Source organism: Orbicella faveolata, unplaced genomic scaffold (genome assembly GCF_042242905.1).
Source record: "Orbicella faveolata isolate gen_17 unplaced genomic scaffold, um_ofav_v1 contig_25, whole genome shotgun sequence".
Lineage (NCBI taxonomy): Eukaryota > Metazoa > Cnidaria > Anthozoa > Scleractinia > Merulinidae > Orbicella > Orbicella faveolata.
The window spans coordinates 22,995,093-23,021,574 of record NW_028301553.1 but is presented as its reverse complement, the minus strand read 5'-3'; the positions used below and the strand labels follow the sequence as shown (position 1 = coordinate 23,021,574).

Below are 26,482 nucleotides of genomic sequence, written 5' to 3'. Positions count from 1 at the left end.
ATTCTTCTTGCTTTTAGAATTTATCCACAGCCTCAGAAAGTCTTTTTTTTTCTACGCCTTCGTTTGGCCACCCTGGTAAAATGTCCCCTAAGTTTTCAAAACTTTCCGCCATTTAAACAGAAAAACCAACAACAACAACAACAACGGAGGAAAAAGTTATTCAATGATGCCGTCATCTGGGCGTCTGTCCTCTAGTAGAACGCAAGTAAGAACCAATCAAAATCCATGCATAATGCAGCTTATTATATAAAACGTATTATCTGATTTATTTGCTCCTGCAGGCTGTGGTTCTGTGGTAAACAATACACTGAAAAGCCCCGGGTACCCGAGTAATTACCCGAACGATATGAACTGTGTTTACAGGGTGCCCATTCCACCCAACATGGCTCTAAAGGTTGTCTTTGAATATTTTCATCTGGAGTATTCGTCCCCATGTAGGTAAGTAACGATGCATCTTGGAAATAAAACTCGAAATGAAATCAAGTCTTTGGATATTTGTCTCTAGTTTAGGTTTTACAATGTTCATAAAACAAAATATAGCAACAACAAAATTTCAGAACTGGAATCTACAAGAAGCTCTCTATACTTGCAAGTGTGAATGTTTGGGACTCCCTGGTAAACAAAATAATAATAATAAAAAAAGAGCTAGCTAAAAGAAAGCTGAGTAGCTGATTTTCATCCCTTTGCTTTTGTTTAACTTAGGAAAAATAATTGCGTCGACCCAAACTTTGTATTCAAGTTGAAAAATAATTAGCGTGATGGGATCCAACAGTTTACCAAGTTGTAAAAACGCCTTTGGAGTGGATTCAGAGTCACCTTACGTTTTCCTTCGAGATTGTTTCGAAGATTGGGCGAAGGTGATTTTAATGTAGCCACGTCATTCTTTGTCGACTAACTCGGTTGCCGGAAGGGGGAACTATGACGATTTTACTCGGTTTGAATTCAAGGAAAGCATAAATGATAATCAAGTCTTACGTTACCAAAGAGACAACAGATACATGTTTGAATTAAATGAGCCCAAACTCAACACAATTTTCCTTACAGCTTGGACTATTTAGAGATTGCTGATGAAAACAATGCTGCAGTAGATACATTCTGCGGTAATGAAACTGGGAAGGAAGTTCTTGTAGGTGGAAACTACGCTGTCTTAAGATTTGTCTCAGACTTCTTTATGGTGGAAAAAGGATTTGAGATTTCTTTCAAGGCTGCTAAACCTAGTAAGTGCAATCAAAAGGCAAGATAATAGAGTTTGAGGATATAGTGGCCTTTAATTGAGTGTATTAAAACCAAAATTACTCTGACCAATTACAGACAGACAGCATACAGCTCAGTGAACAAATCCGAATTTGAAGTAATTAAATGTAACCAGCGAGAAGCGCAGGAGAATGTGCTCGCGCAACTAGAGATTGGTTTTGGTTTTGCTTCTCATTCGCTAAGAAATTAAAGTGGCTCGAATTTTCTCAACCAATCACAGAGCGAAGTGAAGCAAAACCAAAGCAAACTTGAAATTCTCTTGAAACTAAATTGAAAAAAAAACTCCATTTTATTTCATCGAGATAACGTATAGCGTTTAGATGCCTATAGTGCCAGGTCTACCAACAGAGCAGAAAGTAATTAAAACAGGCGTTCCTTTTCTCTCTTCCTCTCCATTACATATTAACGTCAACGAAAATTTTCTATCATCGTTTGTACATGATTGACAAGTATTATCTTACCTCCTAGCCTTACCCAAGGCACTGCTGTCAAATCCAGCTCCTTCCATGCTTGTGTATCAGGGACGTAAACTGTCATGCTCAGTAACAGCAAATGGAACGTTTCCCATATACGTAGCCATTGTGTTCAACTCTTCAGTATTGGTAAATAAAACTAAAACTGCCGAAGTTGTTCTGATGGATCAAGGGAACTACAGCTGTGTGGCTACTAACAACTACGGAAGTGACAAAAAAGCCATTCTCGTTTCTTTTCTTCGTAAGTCTCTTGTTTTTGTTCTGTTTTGTTTTTGTTTTTTTTAACGGTTATGTGCAAACCTAAACACATTATACGGCTTTGGCAGCAAATATCAAGGTAACGTAGGTTGACCTTAAATTGTCATCTTAGAAAACACCCATTCAGCTAGGTACTCTTCATCAAGAGAAGCGGATAGAGAAATAGATAATGTAGAATGCTATGAAAAAAAAAATTGTCGGCAAAACAAGACATGAGGTCTACAAAACTAACTTGATTGTCGCATTAACTGTTTCAATGGTGCCATTAACAATCACGTAGGGGCCAAACCACCCCCCAAATGTTTCGTCAGTTCTTGGATATTTCACATTATTTCGCATTATTTAAAAAGTATTGACTCTTTCTACGCCAAACTTGGCAGATGAGCAGGAGACCTATTGCCAATTATATTTACGTGAAAAATGTCAGTAAATGTCAAAGTTGTGACGTCACAGTCATGACGTCATGTTTTTTGCCACTTTTGAAGTTTTTAATATGCATATTTTTTACAATGTGTTCGAAAGAGCACATCAAGGGGAGTTGAAACCTGAAAAAAATTTTGTCCATATCCCAAAAATTAAATGAAATATGACATTTTTAAATATGAAAAATATCTCTGCAAAATATGGGGTCCCCCCCTTGAGAAAAATCCCCAAATTAGAGCCGTAATTTTGTTCTAGCAAATGCAGCTATGTTGATAAGCTAATTGATAATGTTGACTAAAGCAAAAATAAAGAAGAAAATCGGAATAAAAAAATATCCCTCTAGTGTTATTGCATTAAAATTAGTTTTGTTACGTCATAACCTGTGACGTCACCCGTTTTTTACTGTTAATACCATCCTAACAAAGCCGAAAATCAAATTTCTAAAACCATACGATTTTTGACAACATCAAGCTTTCTATTTTTCTAGATTATTAGCCTTCCTAGAAAAAAAACTGAAAAAAATAAACCAGAGAGACTGACTTAAGAAGGACAGTATGGTTAAGCAAATTCCGGGGGGGACAGCAAAAAAACATTTAATTTACCATATCTCAAAAAATAATAATCATAGCAAAAAATGGTTTCCGGCATTTTACTCCTCAAGTCAAGGCCTTTCCAATGACATAATCTTTACATCAGATTTTACAAAAAATGATAGCACGTTTTGGTGACGTCATCAATTATGACGTCATAATCTGACATTTTGTCACAACTTCTAAATTAAAATAAACTGGAGAACAAAGAAAGCTCATCTGCCAAAGTTGGTTCAGAAATATATAGACCAAGCAAATATAGCCTTCATGAAACATTAGGGGGGTGGTTTGGCCCCTGCGTGAATTAATAAAATTAAGTGAGTATTAAAATGTGAAAGAGAAAAAAAAAAGCAATGGAAAGAGTATACCGAGAATGTCTTGAAAGGGCAATGGCCTGTAAAAATGACAATTAAACGAACAACAGTGAAAATTATCCTAGATCTGAAAACAGTGGCAATTGTATTAACTAGAATTTTGTGAAATGTCGTTGCGTTTAAAATATTGTGGATGACGTCCAGAAATAAATCGTATATGATTTTTTTTTTTTCAAATAGTGTTTCTGTTTGTTTTGACAGCTTGTTTCCGGGTAGTTAACAATGCATTGATAAGTCCTGGGTACCCAAACGACTATCCCAACAATCTACGCTGCGTTCACAAAGTACCCATTCCACTCAAGATGGCGTTGAAATTTGTCTTTCAATTTTTTGACGTAGAATTTTATTACCACTGTAGGTAAGTTGCTATTCTAGGGAAAAGTAGAAATAATATTTAATTGTCTTGGTAAAAATGTATACAAACAAAAAAATGACCGCAAAGAGACATGAAAAAATAATGAAGAAATTTTGCATGGTGGATTCAAGGTTATGATGCCCATTTCGGGAAGAACAACTCCCGAAAACATTCATTTTCTTAGTTTTGATCCCTTTGGCGGCATATAGTATGGTCATGAAAAAGAAAACAATACAAACAAAAAACGGCCGGAATAATATGAATGTCGAGCAAGACGAATGACACCACAAATCACTGATCTTTCCTTGCAGTTACGACTACGTGGAGATTGCTGATAATAGCAATACAATAGCTGGTAAATACTGCGGCAATGAAACTGGGAAGCAAGTTGTTTTAGGAGGGGACTATGCAGTGCTGACATTTTATTCTGACTATGCTGCACCAGCACAAGGATTTGTGATCATTTTCACCGTAGTTCAACCGAGTAAGTCCAATAAGAAATGCGACAACTTCCTTTTTTTGCATTGGCAGTTTGTGAACCGGTGGATGTTGATGCATTCGAAAAGTGTCTTCTTTCACTCAGACTCAAACGCTCCTTAATGTATCTAAATACATGGCATCCAGTGAATTAATGGAGACCGTGAATTGGTTAACAATCAAATCTAAAAGTTAAAAACTAGAAATATCTAAATTGATGCACAACGCATACAACGTAACAATGTATTACCTGACAGTTTATGTGGAAATATTGTAGGTAAACGCACGAGACACTTGCCACTCGCTGCGAGGGCACGAGGTAGCTGCCATCCGTAGATACAATAGCAGATTTATGAGACTCATTAGCCTATCGAGGTTCTATATTGTGGAACATGGTGAACTACAATGATAAAACAACTAATGTAAGCTTCAAGGAATGAAAGAAACGGCTTATTGCCAGGGATTTTTTCAAAGACTATTTTTGACGGCACAGCAGTTAGTTTTTACTGATCAAATATTTTACATGTATTAAATCCTATCCTGCTTAAATAAAGGTTTTATGTTGTTTCATGTTTATGTTGAACATTTTGCTTGATAATGTGCTGTCATGGGTGAGCAGACCAAAGTGAGGGTGAGAGAGGAAAAAAAAAATCATAGGAATAAGGGATTGTATGGCATCCCCTCAATAAAGAAATGAAATACTCCCAAAAGCACCAAATCAACTTTTTCTATTAATCTAGCTGTTGCATATGTTGTATATCTACACTGTAGGTCAGCGGTCATGACTAGCGCCTGCCCACTGTAATAAAGTGTGTCCTCTGCATCCGCCATTTTGAGTGCGTAATGTCCTCACTCTTCTTCGGAAATCACTTCGCTGGTTATGATGATTTTCCAGTGGGTCACAATGGCGTTATTTTTCTCTTATCTTTTAGCTCCACCAAGGATTTTGCTGCCAAATCCAGCTCCGGTGGTACGCCTATACCAAGGGCAATACCTTCAGTGCTCAGCCATTGGAACTCTGCCCGTATACGTATCTATTACAGACAGCACCTCGTACCTATTTGGGAATAGGACAAACAGTTTACATGCAATGATAATGGAAGAAGGGAACTACACCTGTGTGGCAACCAGCAGATATGGGACTGACAAAAGGGTTATTCCAGTCATGTTTAAAGGTACGATTTGTCTTTGACAGGACTAGGGAAAAACAGTCACATCCAAGAATTCGCGACAACCCGTACCTTTAATGAGTGAATGCGTTATTTTGGGGATCAGTAGAAAGCAGACGCAGCGAAGGCTAAGTAACTCGTACTAACAAGAAAAGATAAAATTACGCGGTCAGTTGCGAAGGCCCTGATCAGAATGACGCCGTAAAGACCCTGTCAGATGTTCATCAAAATGAACTCAAGTCTCGCGGTAGGCAACCCCATTTCAGAGGAATTCTTTCCATGTGATTTTTTTTCGTTCCCTATTTCACTATTTTGAACTAACTTCAACAGTTGGGTTGAATTAAGAATTTGTGTTTTCTAGTTGTGATTCTAATATATTAAGCTTTGTTTCAGTTGCCTTTCTAAAAGCCATAAAAGTAGTTAATAGGGAACATATAATCAGAAGGCATTATGACCAATTCATATTCAATTATTTACTGCTTTATGCTGTCATAAGTAAGAAATATTTGTATTAAACATTGCAATGAAAAGTACATTTCATCCGGGATACATTGTATTTAGTGTTGACAGCCGCTAGAACAAACGGAAACTATGACATTTTGTTTGGCAGGATGTGATGCGATGGTAAACAACACACTGACAAGCCACAGGTACCCCAACAAATACCCGAACAACTTGAACTGTGAATACAAAGTTCCTTCTCCCCAAGGCATGGCTTTAAAAATATACTTTAAAGATTTTTATGTTCAGAGCCACTCCACTTGCAGGTAAGCAGAACATATGTTATTCATTATTCATTATCTATGTGACTTGATTAACCAGAACTTCCACTTTTAAGGAAAATAGGTTTAACGAACCCTGATTCCAACCCGTCCCCCGATACTAATTGCAACTCTATATCCTTTTGTAAGCATGGACCGGACTTGTTTAGCATATAGAATAACTATAATTATTTTATAAGTTATCCACTCTCCTTGTAAGTATAAATAATGTAGCGGTACAAATCCTTCCTAACCAGCTCTATAATACAGAATGTGCCCTTGCAGGGATTTTTCACGCAGTGAGATAATGCAATGCATCGGAATCAGAAAAAAAATTACTATTCTTTACTGTAGTAATAAGAAAACTTCGTCACAGAAAAAACTCCCCAGATGTAAGCCTACGCTTATTTCGCTTATACCGCCAAATTTCTCAGTGCCATTTCTTGAAATATTCATTAAAACTTGTCAACGTTTAGCTGAAAGGTCTCTTTAGTATCTTCTAGTTTATTAAGGATACTAAAGAGCGCGTAGAGAGTTACAAAACAAATGCACTCCTTGGTAATTTGTTATGGAATATAACAAATGAAATGAACAAAGAGTGATAATTTACAAAAGCTTTGTTGGTCTGAATCCATTCATGACCGTGCCCGTGAGTATTTTACTTTCCAAATTTGTGGACCGTAATGATATCACGCCATACTCACGCCGTGATTCTGCCAATACACTTGTCGTTCCTTTACCACGCACAAAATATTTTCGTAATAGTTTTTTTATTACAGCGGTGCAGTCCTCTGGAACAGTCTGCCCATGTCTGCCCCATAATGTCAGGAAAGCAGAGAAACTCTGATTGAATTTCGAACTGCTTTAAATAATTACCTTAGCAATCGTTAGAGACACGGCATTCATGGAAACCAGGTTTTAATATTGGCGTAATAGTATTTAAGATAGGTTACATTGTAAGCAATTATATTTATAATTTTCACACTGGGGATTTAACCCCCTCCAAGCGCTAAACAGGTGCAAGTACACCAATTTTGCTTCGTTTTTTGCCAAACTTTGCTTTTATCCCTGGATTACTGTCTTAATTATTTTAGTTGGAAAAAAACTGACAAAATGTCAAATTATGACGTCATAATTAATGACGTCAACAAGACGTGATATATGAAGTTCGTAATTTCATACTATAAACTACATCAAATGATAGAGCGCGACTAGGAGAACAATGTACTGAAAACCATTTCTTAATATGACCAATATTATTTGAGTCAAAACAATTTAAAGAAATTTCAGTGTCTCCCCGGAACTATACTTTTTTCGCAATTTAACCCCCTTGGCTTACTTTCTTCAGTTTTCATTGAAAAATGCTACAAATTCGATAAAATGAAGATCTTGGTGTACCTAAAAATGATTTCGCCCTTTGTTTTCGCCTTTAGAACGATAATTTAATCTCTTAAATAATCGATGAAATCACTTTTTGTGACGTCACACCATAGTTTTTTTTTTGTTGCTTATAAACGTATGAATAGCTTTTATTTGGATTTTTTTCTAGCTGTACACGTTCTGCTCATCAGAAGCCATCAGCCTGCAATATAAGTAGAGTTGCAAACACGAAAAAGAGCTTTCATTTCGAAAGTTTCATTTCAGGGGGGATCACTGCTTTACTGAATGAGCATTCCTTGAAGTTCAAATTGTCATATCTCCTTTAATATTTGAGATATTAAAAAGGGATTTCAGATTTCAACTTCTCTCGTTGCCCTCTTTTGAAAGCGTCAAAACAACGTTGGGATTTCCAAACTTTAAATTAAGAGTATGGTGTGACGTCATCGATTATGACGTCATCATCTGACTTTTGCTGTCAATTTTTTGGTCAAAAACGTTGGACTTTTGTCCTCTATTCACTTGCCAAGTTTGATAATGGCATGTCAAGTTTATTTGAAGTAATACAAACATGAGCGCTCAAAGGGGCTTATATCCCCAGTGCGTTTTATCTTTCGTGGTTTGTACTTTTGAATTTTTAGTCTAATTTTATGTCTTTAGCCTGATGAATTTTTACCGAGGATAAATAAAGATTACTTACTTACTTACTATCTTTTATTTTTCAGTTTAGATTATTTGCAGATCGCGGGTGTTAATTACTGTGGCTACCAAACTGGAACGTTTGTTCTGGTGAGTGTGAACAGCGAGAACCTACACATAACATTTCACACAAACGGCGTCACCGAGAAAAGAGGATTTGTTGTACAACTCACTACTGTTGAACACGGTAAGTGGAAAAGTCCTGAAGGTAATACCGTGTCTAAATAAAGATTTTACCTTTTTACCTTAACTTTACCTTTTTTTTTTCAAATTTGGTTTTTCCAAAACACCCCTTCCCCCCATCACCGTTCTAATGATCCGTCCCCACCAGACCGTAGAGGGAGCTATTTGAGGCACCAAACGACCCACACGTTTCTAAAAATGCAAGCCCAGGGCATTGTGTATTTATTCCAGTTGCATAACAAACGTTACTAACTGGCTATATGTACATGTTCATGGGACTTACAAGCTTTCAACCTTCCCAAGCCTAATACATATTATATTACATTACATTATATTATATCTGTTATATCATATGAAATTATATTATTATATTAATACTTAATTGACCACTCCCCTAGAGAAGCTTTTCAGGGCCAATGAAACAAACAATACGAACGAAAACAACAGAGTTCAAGAGGCAGACCAGTTGGCTGGCTATGTACGAGGATGACCGAGGGGTTGAACCAGGCACTTACCCAGAACAACACTAGCTAGTGGCCAGAGCGGGATTTGAACCCGGGTCACTGCATTGAAATCCAGCGCCCTAAACCACTCGGCCATCCTCCCTCCACATGCCTTCGATATACTTTGGAGTGACTTTTTGCGAAAATGCATAGGACGAAAACCAAGATACAAGTGTTATTGCACAGTGAAGCATTACATATCTATTTTGCTCCGTGCTATAAAGAATTACATATACCAATACAGAGGTCAATACTAGTTATGCTCGATCAGAGGTAGGAAGGTCGAATGGAAGGCCGACGTTTACACCGTGCCATAAATAATACAGGCAATCAGAATGCAGTAAAGCCGTTGTATATTTGCCGGTATTCCACTGAACCTTCCCATGCATCGCATTGATTGTGCAGGTCTATGTTTTTTTGTTTTTTTTTCCTATGAAAAACCATAGAAAAACCATAGAAAATACATGCAATTGAAAGCTTTCTCGTGACCATGGAATATCCTACTTGTCACTAGTATTTTCTAGGCATACACACTCGCCTAAAGGTTCGTGTGTATACGAAGAAAATAAAAGCGACTCGTTGGACATTCCATGGGATACCAATCAAAAGCACTACATAACTAGTATTTATACAACGGTTTTCTGCATTCTAATTGGCTGTATTTTCTATGATATCGCACAAAGCCATGTACACGATTTCCTCTGTTGATTTGAACAGATTATTGTGCAAACAATAACCAAATAAAAACATATATGTGACATTAATGAAAGAAACGGTATTTGGTATGATTTAGTCTGCAGACTGCCGTGTTCCTATTTACGGTCGGCTGGTTTCTGGAAAACCTGGTCCTGCAAAAATGTAACTTCTCTGACGAGCATCGTCAAATGTGTACCAACAACTACTAAGAAACTGTAAGATAGTGTTAACTGGTTTATTTGACACTTTTTAGCCAAATGATTAGTATGATTTTCTCGAAAACGTTGACACTGCAAATTACAAAAGGCCAGCTCCCAGGCGTGTTAGCTTGTTAGCTCAGTTGGTAGAGCGCCGGTTACATCGGTATCGCACAGTTCACTTGCATCTTCATTCTTTAATCCAATTAAATCAATCAATCTTTATTTATACACGAAATAGTATCATATTTATATAGTCTTTATATGGATTCGTGTGAATTTATAATGGAAATTGAACTGAGTGTAGTGCAATTTGGTCTGAAATCACACGCGTGATTTAAAATCACCAGTATTATTTCAGACAAAAATCGCACGACATGAAGTTCAATGACCACTTTATTACGCCCATTTTGAAATCACGCCATTTTTTGCCAGTGTTAATATTTATTTAATGTTTACTTCAGGAAAACCCGTTTTGAATTTTGATGGGCTTAAAAAAGGATGAGATTTAGGGCACAAAATAGTGCGATTTGGGAATAAATTGCATTGTTGCGAGCCAATCAGATTGCAATAATAACCAATGATTTTCAAATGGGTGTAATAAAGCCTAAAATACATTGAGTAACTATTTAACTCAGAGAATAAGCTGCAATAACAGCTAAGGAATATTTTTTCTAATTAAAAACCGTTATAAGAAAAAACTATGCATGGCTTGACTCTGACAGCATCACCTTCATCTAAGGGCTCTAAATTGCGGGCACCTGTTTTGTATTAGCGACCTGTTCAAGTATAAGATTTCCACATATTCACACTGAATTTAGATCCTCTCTTTTGTCGACGTAGGGAAGCCTTTCCGTCTCATTTTATTTCGGGATCATTTAATTATTCTATATGTTTCTCTGTGGCTTGTGATCACCTTTACGTCAATGTTGATGGTAATCTGAGTCTGTTGACAAATCAAGAAGTACAGCTAAGGCAACACATTGCAGATGAATCACTAACAGAGATTTTTTCTCTTTTCTCAGACATATTTTCTCAAGTACTACACCATTCTTGGCCGACTATTTGTTTGATAACTTGACGAATCTGGTGCTGCTGTGAGTGGAACGTCGATTATAGTCCCCAATATGCATGCCTCAATAATTATGGTGATACCTAATATTTAATTAATATGCAGTATGACATTAGTATAGAATCTGAGGCATGCAAATATCATTTGCTACACATCTAATACTTCCACCAGGAAATAGTAAGGAGCGAATCAGTGAATGACACAATTTTACAATTGCCGGCGTAATGATTTTAAATATGAGATTAAATGGCAAGCCAGGTAGACAAGCATAGGACAAGACAAGTACAAGGATATCCCCCATTGCATGCTGATTTTAGCAAAGCTCTGAAGTTTCTAGGAGGTTTAGATCTCATTCAAACTCAAAGAGTACCAGGCAATTTGAATTTCCCGTATGGCGTACGAGTACACACGTCTGCTCTCTGTGCATTTCTTTGTAAAATGTGCAAGATTGTTGAATTTCGTCGAGTTTAAAGATGATATCTACAAAACGAAGCAGTTTTGAAAAGAAGGCGTCACTAAATGTCAATTTCGCTAGCTGGATGCATTATCTATACAAACTTGTGATCAAAAAAGTACGACAGAGGACAGAAATATTCCATGCAGCATACTAATAGAAAGTCAATGTGGTACACCGAATCTACAGGGCCCGCGGAGCAATTTTTAGAGTGCAGGGGCTGCTCCCGCCTCTTCAACTGACGGGGAAAGGGGAGAGAGAAGTGACTCTAGAAACGGTTAAAACTTATTTCGTCAGGCTTGGATGTTTCCCCGTGACCCCCAACAGCTTTAGCCGACCACTATTAGTCCGTTATTAAAGCAGTTTTTATTTTTGAAAATCTATTTTACTAAATTCATTTTTTTCCAAAACAAAAAGTGGGGTGGCCCCTTCCCCTGCGCGGTCCGATCCCTGACCTAGGACTTCCATCTGAAAGACTTTTTGTCTCTGAAAGGCCATCAGTCTTAAAACGTCAACATTACTACACGACCTTAAACACTGCCTTCAATACTACTTTCCTTTTACTTTTATGTATGACTTTATTATAACTACCTCTTTCGTAACTATTAACAGGGATCTTCGTTCTAACGCAATTGTACGTCTAACTGGTGTTGTCTTTGGTAAACTAAGAAAGCTGCAAATACTGTGAGTAATCTGTGGAAAACATTAGCCAAATATACAGGTTATGGTTTGCTCCCCTTTTAAGAATTTGGCTTGATATTCTAGGAGCATTTTCGTTATGAAAAGTGGTATTTGATGGTTCTTCGATTTTTTTTGACCTCCAAAACATGAAAACGGAATAAAGTCTCCGAAAGATACCGTTGGGGAAAATTTAGTTTAAACAAGGACACTGCCTATACACTGTAAAAATTGATTACAATCCCAGACAAAAAAGTTGGGACATGAAGCAGGTTCTCCCCTCTCCCCACTTACAATGTTGATAATCAGGAGATTTTTCCCCTTTTTGTTGAAAAAAAAAAAAAAAACGCGACCTTTTCCAACATTGATTAGGGGGCATAGAGGTTACGTGATCTAGCTCAACTGTCTCAACTACTTTTGTCCGGGATTGTAGTTAAAATAGCTATTTTAAATAGTCACGACCGATAGCAATAGTCATTATAATCATTCTTAACAATCGAAATTGTCAACAAATGAAAACAGTTAAATTAACTTTGGGTAATAGGTGGTTTTAACCATTAACATTAGCTGTATAACTCTAAATGACTATTCCTATTAGTGCTTAAACGACCAAAATATTAGTCACGGTACACTGTGGCTACAATTGAATTTGGAGCCCCTAACTGTTTCTCCAATAACCACGATTCGCAGCCTTCTCGAATTTTTTTCTTTCGTTTCAGTTCACTTATACTGACATCTTCGAGTCGCAATGACTATGTCGTGAGCTGGGAACCTTCCCGGGTGAACCTTACACTACGATGTTGACGGCTCGACGTCTAGAATAAAATGACTGACGGCTCGCCCAGTCCAATTATTTGCAAGGTGTCTTGGCAGTGTCCGTATTTAAGGCAGGGGAGTCCTTTGTCTTATAGTCATACCTCACAAAACGGGAAACAAGTAGTTAACGTTAATTGTTTATTTACACAGGGATCTGTCGTCCAACGCTATTTCAACGCTACCCGAAGATTCGTTTATGAATCTGACTAATCTAGAAAGGCTGTGAGTCAAGATTAAGCGTTACGGTAACAACAAAGCGACAATATCGCATGGCAGCTCTCACTGGATATTATCATAAATCAGGACGCCGTTTGCCAGCGTTACATGATTATGGTGATGATGATGCCAAGAGCAAGAGATATTGATCAGAAATGTGTCTCACAATGACCACAACTACTACTTTCACCATAAAAACAACACTTAAAACAACGTTTTTTTTTATGTTTGTTTCTACACTAAGGATAAAAATAGATAAATTCGACCTCAAATATAACAAAAGTGTAGTTTTGCACGCCTTTTTCGTGCTTCATTGGTTTTTGTTGTCCTTTTTGGAATCGAGGGAAAAGAACACATCTTGCTTGAGGTAAAACTAGTGTGAGATCAAAACTAGCTATAGCCTCCAAACTTGTTACCTCAAAAAAAGTTTAATAACCTTCAAAAAATGTTTAATAGGACGTTGTCTTCAAATGCTATAAAACTCCTACCCGATGGTGTGTTTGTAAAACTGACAAAGCTGCAGAAGCTGTAAGTGATAAAATCAGTACGCCACGCGTAGCTTCTATGTCTTCGTTTTATAATAGCGGGTATTCGTTCACGTGACCAGCGGCCATATTGGTTTATTGAAACGAAAAAAATATTTTGCATAAAAATAGAGTTCATTTCCCAGAAGACTGGTTTACTCCTCCAACATGGCACACACTCTACCCCCCAAATTAAAGCTGCGTGCCTAGTGACCTGGCCTCTGGGTCAGGAAGAGCAAACCTGTTATTGTTTTTACACTGTTTTCAAGTGTGGACGCATCAAATGATTAAAAACTACACAAACTTGAATACGCGTACTTGTAATTCGTTGCTTGTACGAACGTACGGTTTCGAAAACTAACAACAAAGGAAATTACAACTATGAATACGGGAAAAAGACAGGCAAGAACGAAACCAAAACTTACGTTTGTGTCCTTATAATGTTGACGGTGACGGTATACTACTTCGATCGAGCACATGCTTTTTTGACGCGCAACGCATCTCGGGATCATAACTAAAGAGTGCATGACATCACGCGTAAGGGCAGTAACATCAAGTAGTAGGGAGTTTAACTAAACCACAACGGCATCGGCAACGGGAACGCTGCTAAACAAAAGATTTAATGAGCAGAAAAATGGCGGTGCACGTGCGTTACAATTCTTGGTATATTTCTTTGTCGTCCTCTGTAAAACAACAACGTGAAATGACCAAATTCTGCGTTGTCTGGAGACCGTGAACGACGACGGCTAATTTTCAAAATTTCTATTTCGAATTTAACGCTGTGTTCCATATCCAGTTTCGAGGAAGTTTTGATAGTGACAAACAAACTTAATGACTTTAGATTATCGCGAGATTCGCAAGTAAAATATCAGTTCATTTTTAAATCGACGTTGTCCTCGGCGTCGCCGTCGTGGTTTCCTAGACTCCTTATTATTAATAGCTTTTACCGTTGTTAGGTAGTTAGGGTAAGGTTAATAGCCTTGTTGATGCCTGTAACTGTAATCACAATGGCTGCTCTCTTCTAACATGAGCTGAAAGACAATGAAAAATTTATCACTTGCTCATTTGCTCAAAGTAAGATTTAATTATGTTGCACGAGCACGATAGAACTTCTAGCGTGATTTCGAAAAAAGTAAAATGCATGGGATTTCTAGACTAACATAATTTAACCTCGTGACATTCCTATTCTGACCATCTCTGGGTCGTCGACACCAAACGTCATATTGTGAATAAATGATTCTATAATGGGTCTAACAGATGCTGCTGGAAGCGGCATTTTTTTTAAAGTTGGTAAATAAAAATAAGTCCTTGAATGGGGGATAGTAATTTAGTCCCGCAATTTTAGGTACATATATTATACGCAAGTCTGATAGAATTATATTTGTTGAAGTCTTACCATTTTACAGGTATTTGTCATCAAACGCGATCAGGGTATTACCTGAAGGGGTATTTGCAAATCTGCGGGATCTTAAATATCTGTAAGAACACGGTTGCGAGGCAAAACGCGCCTTTAACTGTATATGCTTACTGCAATTAGATATCTGATATGTACAAAGTGTAAAAACTATGAAACAAAACAAAGAACAAATCGCTAGAATTGTTTTCAAGGTTATTCCATGATATGCAAGACTCCGAAATGTGGCCTCCGTGCCTTGTCTTCTCTTACTTATTATGTTTTTAGGCTGTGGTACGTCAACTTAAAAATTCAAACCTGCCCTCCCCCGCTCCCAAATGTTACCCGAAATCTTAAACGAGAACTACTCGTACTACAAATAACAAATACAAGCATGTCTTTTTTGCTTAAGAAAAAAAAACTATATATTCAGTTTTAACGGCTTATCTTTTCACAGGTATTTAACTTCAAATGCAATTGAATTCTTACCTGAGAGAGTGTTTGCCAACCTCACAAAACTTTTCCTCCTGTAAGTGAAGATTATTGTACTGGAAACAAACTTAAACGAATGTTCATTCAACGTACTAGGACGACCACCGACGGTCAACAAACCTTGAAAGGCATTAACAGCGCGGGTCAAATGAAAGGCTAATTGCAAATCATTGTGTTGTACAAAATATGCGTTAGGGAAAAAGGAGGGATAAACTGAAGCACGTGTTCACACCAAGGTTGACCCGGCGCGGGATAACAACTGAGCATATGATCTTGCCGATTGCATGACAACTGTGTCATGGGAGGGAGGGGGTATGCACTAATTGAACAGTATCTTACCTCTTTCCATGCCCTGTCATAATACAGTTAGCACAACAATATGCCGAGGAAAGACATAAAAGTTCCTTCCATGACTACTTTCTTTTCCTTTTTGTTTTCCTAGGGATATGTCATCAAACCATATTGCAGCGTTGCCAGAACGTTTATTTTTGAAACAGTCAAAACTTTACACCTTGTACGTCATTTTTTATGATAGCGAGGATACTTTGAGTGGAATATGCCTTAAAAACAAACACAGATTAAAACGTCTTCTTTTGTGACTGGGTTTAGGAATTAAAGGTTACGGAGAAAAAACGTTTTCCAGAAGAAAGGTTATTCTCAACACGGATTACCCTATCCGTACATGACAAGAAAATGTTCCAAAAAAAAAATGTTTAAACGTTGTTGTTTATAGTGGTCAAGAAACCAGTGGATGTTATAGTCAAGATCAACTGAATGAAACTGATTTTCAGCGCTACCACCCTTCATAAGCATGGTAGCCTACGCATGATTTTCGTGCAAAGATCTTCCCAAAATAAACGTCATATGCTGACTTTTTGCATAGTGCTATCGGGAGATGGATCAACGGGATAAAATTCCTTCCATCTGAAAGTGCAGTAAGAACTCAAACATGGCGTATAGTTTAAAAGATATTCCGTAGGATCCGAATCGCAATCCCGATACCTTTTGAACTTGCCGCTGAATAACAGGGACGAACGGCTAAGTAGGAAATTTTGTATTCTATGAATAAAATACCGCCTTTCTTTCAGGCGTCTGAAATCCAACAATATCACAAGGCTACCTGAAGGGGTGTTTTCAAGCCTGAAGATACTAGATTTCCTGTAAGTGAAAATTGAAGCATTTAAGGGCGTGTCGTGTATTTTGATTGTGCATCTGCACTTCGAGATTGTCCGAGAACAGGGTTTCTTTAAGGCGGTGCTTCCTTAAGCAAAAGTACTCCTGCGGTTTTCATATAATTATGTGAGAAAGGCAGATCTTAATTAATGAGGGCTAGAGGGATCTAAAAATAAGTCCAGAGGTGGTCACTCAGTTTTGAGTAGAATTGAGCACCGAATTGTGATGAAAATTTCAATCTGTTCACTATGATTAATTTTAAAATATCTCTAAAAATCCTCGGTTACCCCAAAATTTCTATCTAGATTCCACCAGCCCTTGCAAAGGTTTGGTTTTCCCAAATAGCTATAAGCTGCCCAGGATACAGATGAATCTTTTCCTGTTGAGTAAAACCACCTTCTACATTAGCATATCATCTGAATTTACTCCATGGCAAGGCTTAGCACATATAACCAGACAAAGGTGGTTCCAAGCAAAAGGCAAACCATGTTCTAGTCACGCTTGGACATATGTCAGTGCCAACTTTCTTTGGATAGCACCAGGAATGGGTAATGGAAACAAAAAATTCAAGACAAAAGTGAGACTACCCTAACAAAATTAATCATGCGATATATCACGATTTGAAAGGGTCATTTCAAATGGGTTTAGCTAAGAGAGTTTGATGAAGCCTTTCACTAGTAAATAAGCCAGCTGAGTGCAATTGTAGGAAATTTTCTTCGCGACAGATCCACAGCAGCCAAGCTCACCCATCCCATGCTGGTAAGGATCATGATGCGAATGAAAAATTTCATAAACAGGCGCTTATCGCCGAGAATGAGCAAGCCTTATTGATGGAAGATTTATTTTGATATAGAGATACTGAACGAAGTTTTCGTTACTGAACATCAACAGGCCTTACTACTATCAGTTTTAACCGCATGCGCCGCGCACAAAGCATATTATGTTAGTTCCTTCACTGATTTGACTTTCCTTGTGTTTCTTCAAGGGATTTGTCGAACAACTCTATCAAAGTCCTTCCTGAGGGGGTGTTTGGCAATCTAAAATGGCTAGCGTTTCTGTAAGTTAACTCGGCACCATTAACTCGGTAATGCAACCAGAAAACGACTACCTTTTGTTTTCCCATCCCCCATTAGTGCAAAAAATTAAAGTTGCCTCTATGATTTTCTTGTCCAAAAATGCTAAAATCGTAGTTCAGAAAATAAAAAGTGTTGTTGAATATAACATCATTAATATAATTTTCAACAGGATAAAGGATCACAAATTGTCTTGAAATAACAAGATACACTCTCCTCGGATTTGCGGATAGTATTCACCAGATTAAGCTCCCACGCAATCGTTTTTAGGTGACTCGTATTTTACCTCCCCACAAAATGACTTGTTTGTGCGGAGGAGGTGAAATCGGAGTCCCCTAAAACGACTGCGTGGGAGGCTATCACCAGATACACTCAAAAACACCGTTTGATTTCTCGTTTAACCAACGACTCCCTCTTAGGGTTTATTTTCCAGACCAAGGGAACACCTTCTTTTTATTTGTGTTTTCTCAAAAAAATACCAGACCTCATGAAAACAAAGCTCCGGTGGAACAGTTAGAGCAATTTGTCTTCAGAATCGAATGTATGACAACTTTAACAAACACATACGCATTTAGTCTTCAAGCCTCTGCCTTTGGCCTCTCTTTGTAATTCCGCATTAGTGCTAAATAATAATAATAAAAAGAGAACTAAGTTTCATAAATCAAAACGTCATCTGAGGTCGACGAAGCTAAGTCCAAATAGTTTTTTTCTGATTTCCCTTATCTATTTTGTATTGGAATCGTTGCAATTTTATCATGAAATGAAATCAAGGCGAGGCCGGGCGGCTCGGGGAGACGATGGTTGTTCGACTCAACGTTTAAGGTAATTCCACTGACATAGAACCTGCACTGAGATTTTTGTGAAACTTTGCCTATTGATTATTTATATTATAGGAACTTAAGTTTTGAAATAAAAATGAGGGGTCCCCATGTTCGTTTAGGAGCAACAGCACCTTGCTTATACCCATATAAATCCTTACAATAGCACCATGATTGTAGTCACGATTGCTTGTTAAATTCAGGTTTCTGACGATTGCTTTTTGTTTTACACTGAGAATTGGTCCATATTTATTTTACACAGAGAAATTTATTACTCAATTCAAAAAAACAGCAAAAAATGATAGGTTACCATACTCGTTTGCGAGAAAATGACGATTTACCTCTATGGCGAGGTCCAGCTGTAAAGAAAAAGCCGCCATTTCTTAATGCGCGCGCGCTAATCACGCATGAAATTATGTGCAATAGGGATGCGCGATGCAATACTGGGGAATAACCTTAACCGCCCGACAAAACGTTCAAACTGTTAACATTTGACACTATTTAAAGAGAGACAAATGTTTGACCGACAGCAAATAATTCATCCAATAAACTAAAATTGGTGGAACATCATCTCAGGTATAGAGCTAAAAGTTCTAAACCTTTTTACCAGCGACATGTAAAATGTTGTTCAACGATGTTAGAACGCTTTGGAGATCTAGAAGAACTACGATCGTGGAGCTAAATTTTAAATTATGAATCAAACCTCTGGATATAGTTGACCATTTTAGGTTAAAACTGCAGTCTACCAGTAAATCTAAAGTATTTGTTCACGTGTTCACAGCGATTTGTCATCAAACTCTATTACTGTGCTCCCAGGAAGTGTGTTTTCTAGCTTGGAATATCTAAGCGATCTGTAAGTGCAGAGAAGACTGAGCTCTAACAGCTGTGTACTTCAAGATGTGACCTGTGCCTAGAAAATGCAGTTAAAGTATTTATTCACCTCTATCAATAACTCATGTCTAGTTTTCCTGGGCTTTTATTTTTCTTGATTTCTGAACAAGACGTGGATGGGAGGGGGAGGGAAGGATGTGATGGCCATTGCGGCTTCAAGAAAATTTCAGCGGTGATACTCACGAAGCATAAAACAGATCCAAAACGGCATCCGTTCAAGTCAAAAGTGGTGCACCTGTCATATTTAGCAGGGGAACAACGCCAATAATATTTCTGAAAGACCGCCAACGTGGATCTTCCACTCCCTTAATTCTCTCCCATGATCCACCAGTACGAGAAAAAAATGATTACGTATTTCAAACAGTACAAGCAGTTCATGAATATCTGTGTGTGTTTTTTCCTTGGAACACTGAACTTTCCACGCCGATGATTAGTAACCACTTTCAACCAATAAGAATCAAAACTGACTAAAAGCAATCGCAACTTCCACGCACGCATTTTGCCGTGCTTGGTGCCAATAGGCTATTTCCGAATTACCTCAGGCCTCTTCAGTTTTCAAAACGAGTCTAGGTGCTCATCCTTTCATATGCAAATCAGTTTTCATTCACAAGCAAGTTAAACTCACTGATTTGCATATGAAAGGATGAGCACTAAGACTCGCTTTGAGAAAGAGGGCCTGAGGTAATTCGGAAATGACCTATTGCATGCAATTGCTTAAAATTCTGATGGGTCGTTTGCGTCTGTTATGACTGGCCCTGGATATTTCCTTCGGTTTCGTTTTACGACAATCAATTAAAACCGCTCTTTTTCCCGTCTGGCATGTTTCTTTACGTTCACGCAGTCGGTTGCCAAATAGAAATTGAAGACTTCTTTCTGTAAGGAAAGGATCTTTTATGAGAAAAACAGTCGATGACTTAATTCCTTGTTAGCGAAACGTCTATAGCCTGGATTTCTCCAGGAAGCCTAATTTTTCTTTGGCTGTTCACAGGTATTTGTCATCAAACGCCATAAAAGTTCTACCTGATGGCGTGTTCGCTAATCTAACAGAGCTTTGGAGACTGTAAGACTGTTTTAGTATGGAGTAAAAACTTTATTCGTTATTTGAAGAGTTAGGGCCCGTACGCACTAGGCGAATTTTTGTTTATTTCGCAAAAAAATGTCTGTTATCAGTTCCGTTCTGCAAGCTAAGTGCGAACGGCGTTTTTCGTCCTACCAAAATTTTGCCAAACCGTACCGAGCTTCAAAAGCGCCGTCGTCCTACCTCGAGCAGGAAAAATTTTTGTCAAGGGTCAAACTGTCGGATTTTACAATTTGTAGGCGTTAAAATGGCTGAAAATGTCAAAATTTGGTGGAGACAAAATTCGTCGAGATTTTTGTCAGAGCCAAACAAATCTTTTCAACCAAGTGCGTACGGGCCCTTAGCGCAAATTTTAGCGCAAAACTGTTTCATGGTGTTAATGATTTTCTTATAGCCTATAAATTATTGGCAAGAGTTGACAAAGGGTGTCGAGTGAGAAGAACCGAGAAGTGGGGCAGTCGGTTATGGGACTAGCTACTGTTAAGCCGAAAAAATAAACAGGAAAGCGTAATGCGTTGTACTTTTGAATAAAGTGTGAAATGGGAAGTATTTCTATCAGATTAAAGAAACTATTACGTTCAAACGTATGTGGTTCTGCTATTTAGAACAGATTAAACTGTTATCATTTATGTGATATTACCTAATTGCAGGCATTTAGAATCAAACTTCATAACGGAGCTGCCCAAAGGAGCGTTCGACAACTTCAAAAAGATTCGTTTCCTGTGAGTGGAAATAAAGTATTCGACGAGATTGATTTGGAACCTGACTTTATCTTTATCCCCAATTACGGGAAAAAATGTGCGTTCGCTAGCTCTGTAGCACCATTGGGAGAGGAATCCTGTGCTTACTAGTAAAGGGAATGTACAGGGAAATTTTTGGAAAAGAAACCCAAAATCTCAACTGGAAATTGGTTAAGATTAAATTTCGTGCGACAACTGAACTTTTATTTCTTTTTTCAGGTTTTTGCAGTCAAACAACATTACAGTCTTGCCTGACGGAATATTTGGCATGCTAAACAAGCTAGACTTCCTGTACGTATATAAGTCACCATAAATAAGGACTTTGGAGTAGGGAACAACATCTGATTAAAGGGAAAAATATAGTTTCTTAAAAAATGATTTGATGAGTAATATTTCAAAGTCATGCCCTGCCATACTGACCGAGTGATAGCGACTTCAATACAGCAACGACGAGGTTTGTGATTTTTCCGTTAAGACTGAACGTTAAAGGTTACTAAATTGTTTATGATATATAATGGTAATAGGACTGAGTGGAGTTCAATTCGGCATGTAACCATACGAGTGATTAACAACATCACGATTATGATTACAGACCGAATTGGACGACACGAAGTCCTGTTACCAATTAATCGTAACTGTAACAAAATCCGAGAAAGAAAGGAGAGAAAAACTACCCCCTTGCAGCGCGCGCGCGCGATGGACTGTACTGTCCAATTACTTTGGCATGACGCGTACAGTCCAATTACACTGTCCTATTTGGGCGAAAATCGTAGCTGGTGATAGCCAATCAGATGCGAGAATTTTGTTACAGTTACGATTAGAATTTAAGAAAAAAAAACAGCTTATAGTTTTGTTTTGTTTTTGCATAATTTATTGTCGGCCCGTGGACATTACGGGAGAATTTTACCTTCGCGCTTAGCCAATCAGAGCGTGCGTTATATCGGCTACAAACACCAGCCATTTACCTATGATAGTAAATATTCAAAGTTTGCAAAGTGGTCTCCTTTGAGGACCGAAACATATGACAACAGTATCATATGATGATCGAACTACGTGATCATTTCTACACAGCACTTTTCTTGATTTTGCCATTTTGTTCTTATTTGCATCAGCTCTTTGTGGAACAACAAAATATCAAAGATATCAAATGCAACGTTTGCTAATGCTACCGAACTCCGATACCTGTATGTATACAGCCACCAAATTTGTGTTGAAACTGTGAAGTAAAGCAAAGATGGAGTGATTTTTTGTGTGGAACATTTAATTTAGTTAAAATATCTATTGTAATCCACATGAGATTCAAATTTGTATAGGAAATCGCACGACCTCGAGTACAATTCGTGATTAATAGGTACAAGGGAGTGAACTGTACGAGAAGGTTGTGCGATTTTTTTTATATTTATTGTTCGTTCAACAAAACTACCAATTGTATGAGCCGTCGCGCAACTTGTTAATTATCGTGTATTCTGATAAGTTAGCTCAACAGATCATTCCAGGAGGGGGTAAATAGGTTCGCGGATCGACGGATTTGGCTAAAAAAGGTGCTCGATTTTCGGATTTTGAGGATATATTTTACGGATTGGCGGACTTTTAAAGTTCGGTGGATCACGGATTTCTTCAATATTTCAGCAAGGATTATGGATTTTATTTGTTTTGAAGTACGGATCGAGATATTTTTTTCCCAAATTTTAAATGTTTTTTTTTTTTTTACATTTTTTAATTTCTTTTTTTTACTAAAAGCTAGTGAGTAGCACGCAGCAACAGATCTTTGTTAATACTTTATTATCCGACTGGTTCTGTCTGATAACACAGACGTCATCAGGGATTTAAAAAAAAATGAAAGGAGAACTAGTTTTACACCAATGGTTCAAACTACTTCTTTTATCAATCTTGTTAAATTAATCCCTGAGATAGTCTTAGTGACAAAACCGAGCGAATAATAAACAAAGTCAAGGGAGGATGAGGTATCTCATTCTCTCTTGGCAAAGTTGGCAACAGAACTCTCAAGTCTCATGCATTGAGCGTGAGATCCATGCAAACGAATGCGATAGGCCTTTTGCAGTTTACGATCACATGGTACAAAAAAAACACCTTGCTGGTGAGCAAATTGCGCACTGGGACATCCAAAACAAAGCAACTTAACTTAATATTCTTTTGCAACAAATCAACTAGAGAGCTCTAGACAAGATCTGTTGCTATGTGTTGCTCAGCAGTTTTTATTAAAAAAAATTAAAAAGTAAATAATAATAAAATATTAAAAAATTCAAAATTTAAAATATTTATTTAACATAAGTTATGTGAATGTTCTAAGGTACTTATGTCTCTGATAGTACAGCAAGAGAGAAGAACCTTGCGGATTTGGATTTACGAAAAATATATCTGCGGATTGGCGGATTTTCCTAAAAATTAGCACGGATTGACAGATTTGCTGACCCCTTTTCATCCCCCTCTTCCAGAGAATGGTTATGTGCCTTTTAGTTTATGTGCCTTTTCGTGCAGTTTCACTCGTCAAAACATTCAAATTTGCAACGTTTTGCTGTGCTCACGCACCGTTGTCATGGAACGTTGTCCTAAGGGGTGCTATCTGGGATAAATTGTGCTGCTCTCGACCAATCACAATTCGGTAATTTTGTCAAGTTAAGCCATTGACTTAAGTTTTTTATACGTCTGTCCTCTTATTGATGATAAATTGCGTCATAACATTGTCAAAGTATCTATGGAACCACGAGCCGCAGGCGAGTGCTTCCGCAGTAAACTTCGACAATGTTATGACGAAATTTATCATCAATAAGAGGACAGACGCATTAAAAACTGACGTCAATTTGTTTTTTACCATAACAAGACCCCAAAATGGTCCAATACCGGTAATAAATGAGGGGAAAAGACGCCGTAAACTTGCCATAAACAAAGATGAGTGAATTTTATTCAAAATGACGCGAACATCGTCAATATCTTTTCTCGCTTTTTGATTGGCTAATTAAAAAAGTCCATAAAATCTCATTGGTTAAAAAGTTGACAGTTTGACAGCTGAAAGTTGAACTTGAAAGATTGCATATATTAAAATCTTATTCGTGTTTATTCTTATTGATGATAAAAATGAGCCAATCAGCGCGCGAGAAATTAGACAGTTATTGTAAAAAGTTCTTTAAATGAAGGTATCAATACTAATACTATTACTTACGCTACAGTAAAACCCCGCATAAAAGAACAAGTGGATTAAGAACACTCAGGCCGAAATTTGGTCAAAAAAGTACCATATACATAAGAACACATTCAGCCTGAAAAATGAAAATTGCTCTTATATAAAAAAAAATTGGGTGCCAGTTAAATTAGAGTAACGAGATGTTAATTACCAGAACTGCTATCCTTCCCCAGTGTAATATTATTGCCTTGATTAATGATTAAAATGTTGTGCTTGCACATTGATTTCATCTGTGCAGTATTTAATTTTTAGAACAATTTTAAGAACACCTTAAGAACATTTTCAGACTTATTTTGCAGAAAGCACTCGATAGATAAGAACAAAATCAGCCTGAAACCCCAAAACACGTGTTCTTTTATGCGGGTTTTTACTGTATCAATAACACTTATCACTGACAATGACACTGACAGTGACAATGAAAAATTAATGATAATGACAATGTCACTGATAATAGCAGTGTCACCGACAACGACAATGACACTGACAATGACACTGATTATGGCAATGGCAATGACATTGAGAGTGACAGTGACAATGACAGTGGCACTGCCCGGCTGATGTTCATCGATAACAGTAGAAGAGATCTCTTTATGTCTGCGTTTATGTCTGGCTATCTGCCAGACATAAACGTACCATATACATAATCAGTGTGTAAGGACGTGTGAAAGCGTTCACTTCGTTCTTGGGTCGAACATACTGGATGTCTTTGAACAATGGGTTGAGTGCACTTCAAACAACAAAATCCAACAGCAGCCAGCACTCAAACACATCCATTATGTTGGATCCAACAATATTGGATGCTTTTTTACCAGCAAAGTTCGGAGCGCTTCGACTGAGCACTGCTAAGCCAATTCAAAGCGGTGCTTGTGGGAACAGGGATCATACTGAGTTGGTCCCATCAAGCAGAAAATGAGCGTTGAAAGGGGAAAGCTCTAATATCTTCACGGCTTCCTTGAAACGTATAATAAACCTCTTAACATGTTATTATTGTTAGCAGTTGATCCATTTAAAGAAATGTTCAACTGTAAGCATTTAATTAATCTTACGTCGTTTTCCCTGTTACGTTTTGTGCATTTTAGATTTCTAGGCAGCAATCGTTTGGAGATGATTCCAAGCGGAGCATTCAGTAATCTAAATTCGAGGTCAAATCAAGTGATGTAAGACAGACCATTTAATTTGTTAGAACACGCTAGATAGAAAAACAGAGATACACACACACACGCACACAGATAGCTGGTTTAACATCCGGGGATTTTCTACACGTGTAAGTAGGATAATTGTTTTGTAAATAAATACCGAAAACGAAGCACGGGTTTCTGAGTTTGCTGCAGAATAGCCGGAAAATCCACCATTTTTCTTCGTGACACATGAAATTTCGTATATTGTAGGATATCTGTTGAGTGCGATCCACGTGATTATTGAGAGAGCCACGACCATGTTTGGACACGTTTACAATGTGCTAAATAGTAACAAAAGATATCTGTTGTATACGTACTGCGAAAATAAAAATGCATCATCACCTTATTTGCCTTGAATGGGGTGAACTGATAAACAGTACTAGTTGCAGAGTGACACTCTCCTTCTTCTTCTTCAAGCGTCTAACTCAAATGATCTGTGCATTATTCTATGGGACAGCTGCCTTTGGAAACGAAGCAGGTTATGTGTAACGTAAAAAACGGACCACACATGCACTGTTTTGATAGAAAGATTTACTTTCATGTCAGTATGATGTGAAAATCCGCGCGAAAACTCGTTAAGGTTAAAGTACAATGTCCTTTTCATGTTTCCATTGCTCATTTAATCTGTTGCTGTTGTTGCCGCTGATTTTTATGCTTTATTGTTAGAATCTTGTCAGATAATCCAATAAAGACAATTGAACCAAAGGCATTTAGAATTCTTGACAATAAATATGCTTCAATGAAAGTGTAAGTCAACAATGAAAAGTAAGTTGTAAGTAATTTATAACGATAAATGAGTTATAATTATATATACGTCGACCCTTGCTCTTTCTCAGAACAATGGGCCCCTTTAGACGTTTCGAAACCAAGACAGGTTTCGAGGACAGGTGGTCAG

The 26,482-nt window shown here is 37.6% G+C and overlaps 2 protein-coding genes across 2 annotated transcripts; both read left to right on the top strand.

Moving 5' to 3' along the window:
• The first annotated feature begins 382 nt into the window (after positions 1-382).
• LOC149109520 (CUB and peptidase domain-containing protein 1-like) lies at positions 383-3,885 on the top strand. Its single transcript, XM_089294646.1, has 4 exons — positions 383-434; positions 1,017-1,217; positions 1,723-1,968; positions 3,574-3,885. The coding sequence occupies exons 1-4, from the start codon at positions 383-385 to the stop codon at positions 3,732-3,734; spliced, it is 660 nt and encodes a 219-aa protein (XP_089150772.1). The 3' UTR covers positions 3,735-3,885.
• A 680-nt stretch (positions 3,886-4,565) lies between these two features.
• On the top strand, positions 4,566-26,338 carry LOC149109519 (uncharacterized). Its single transcript, XM_089294458.1, has 20 exons — positions 4,566-5,379; positions 5,984-6,140; positions 8,237-8,397; positions 9,690-9,807; positions 10,815-10,886; positions 11,928-11,999; positions 12,960-13,031; positions 13,482-13,553; positions 14,956-15,027; positions 15,400-15,471; positions 15,877-15,948; positions 16,523-16,594; positions 17,593-17,664; positions 19,280-19,351; positions 20,378-20,449; positions 21,118-21,189; positions 21,427-21,498; positions 22,320-22,391; positions 25,489-25,566; positions 26,254-26,338. The coding sequence occupies exons 1-20, from the start codon at positions 5,085-5,087 to the stop codon at positions 26,336-26,338; spliced, it is 1,902 nt and encodes a 633-aa protein (XP_089150584.1). The 5' UTR covers positions 4,566-5,084.
• Positions 26,339-26,482: the final 144 nt, after the last annotated feature.

What these genes read in the sequence shown, in the direction of transcription:
- LOC149109520 (XM_089294646.1), top strand. Translation starts at nt 383, where the DNA reads ATGGCTCTAAAGGTTGTCTTTGAATATTTTCATCTGGAGTATTCGTCC. An exon ending in TTTCAAGGCTGCTAAACCTA is followed by an intron (nt 1,218 to 1,722) that starts GTAAGTGCAATC and finishes CTTACCTCCTAG; the next exon opens with CCTTACCCAAGGCACTGCTG. An exon ending in CATTCTCGTTTCTTTTCTTC is followed by an intron (nt 1,969 to 3,573) that starts GTAAGTCTCTTG and finishes TTGTTTTGACAG; the next exon opens with CTTGTTTCCGGGTAGTTAAC.
- LOC149109519 (XM_089294458.1), top strand. Translation starts at nt 5,085, where the DNA reads ATGATGATTTTCCAGTGGGTCACAATGGCGTTATTTTTCTCTTATCTT. An exon ending in CAGAGCCACTCCACTTGCAG is followed by an intron (nt 6,141 to 8,236) that starts GTAAGCAGAACA and finishes TTTATTTTTCAG; the next exon opens with TTTAGATTATTTGCAGATCG. An exon ending in CTGACTAATCTAGAAAGGCT is followed by an intron (nt 13,032 to 13,481) that starts GTGAGTCAAGAT and finishes AATGTTTAATAG; the next exon opens with GACGTTGTCTTCAAATGCTA.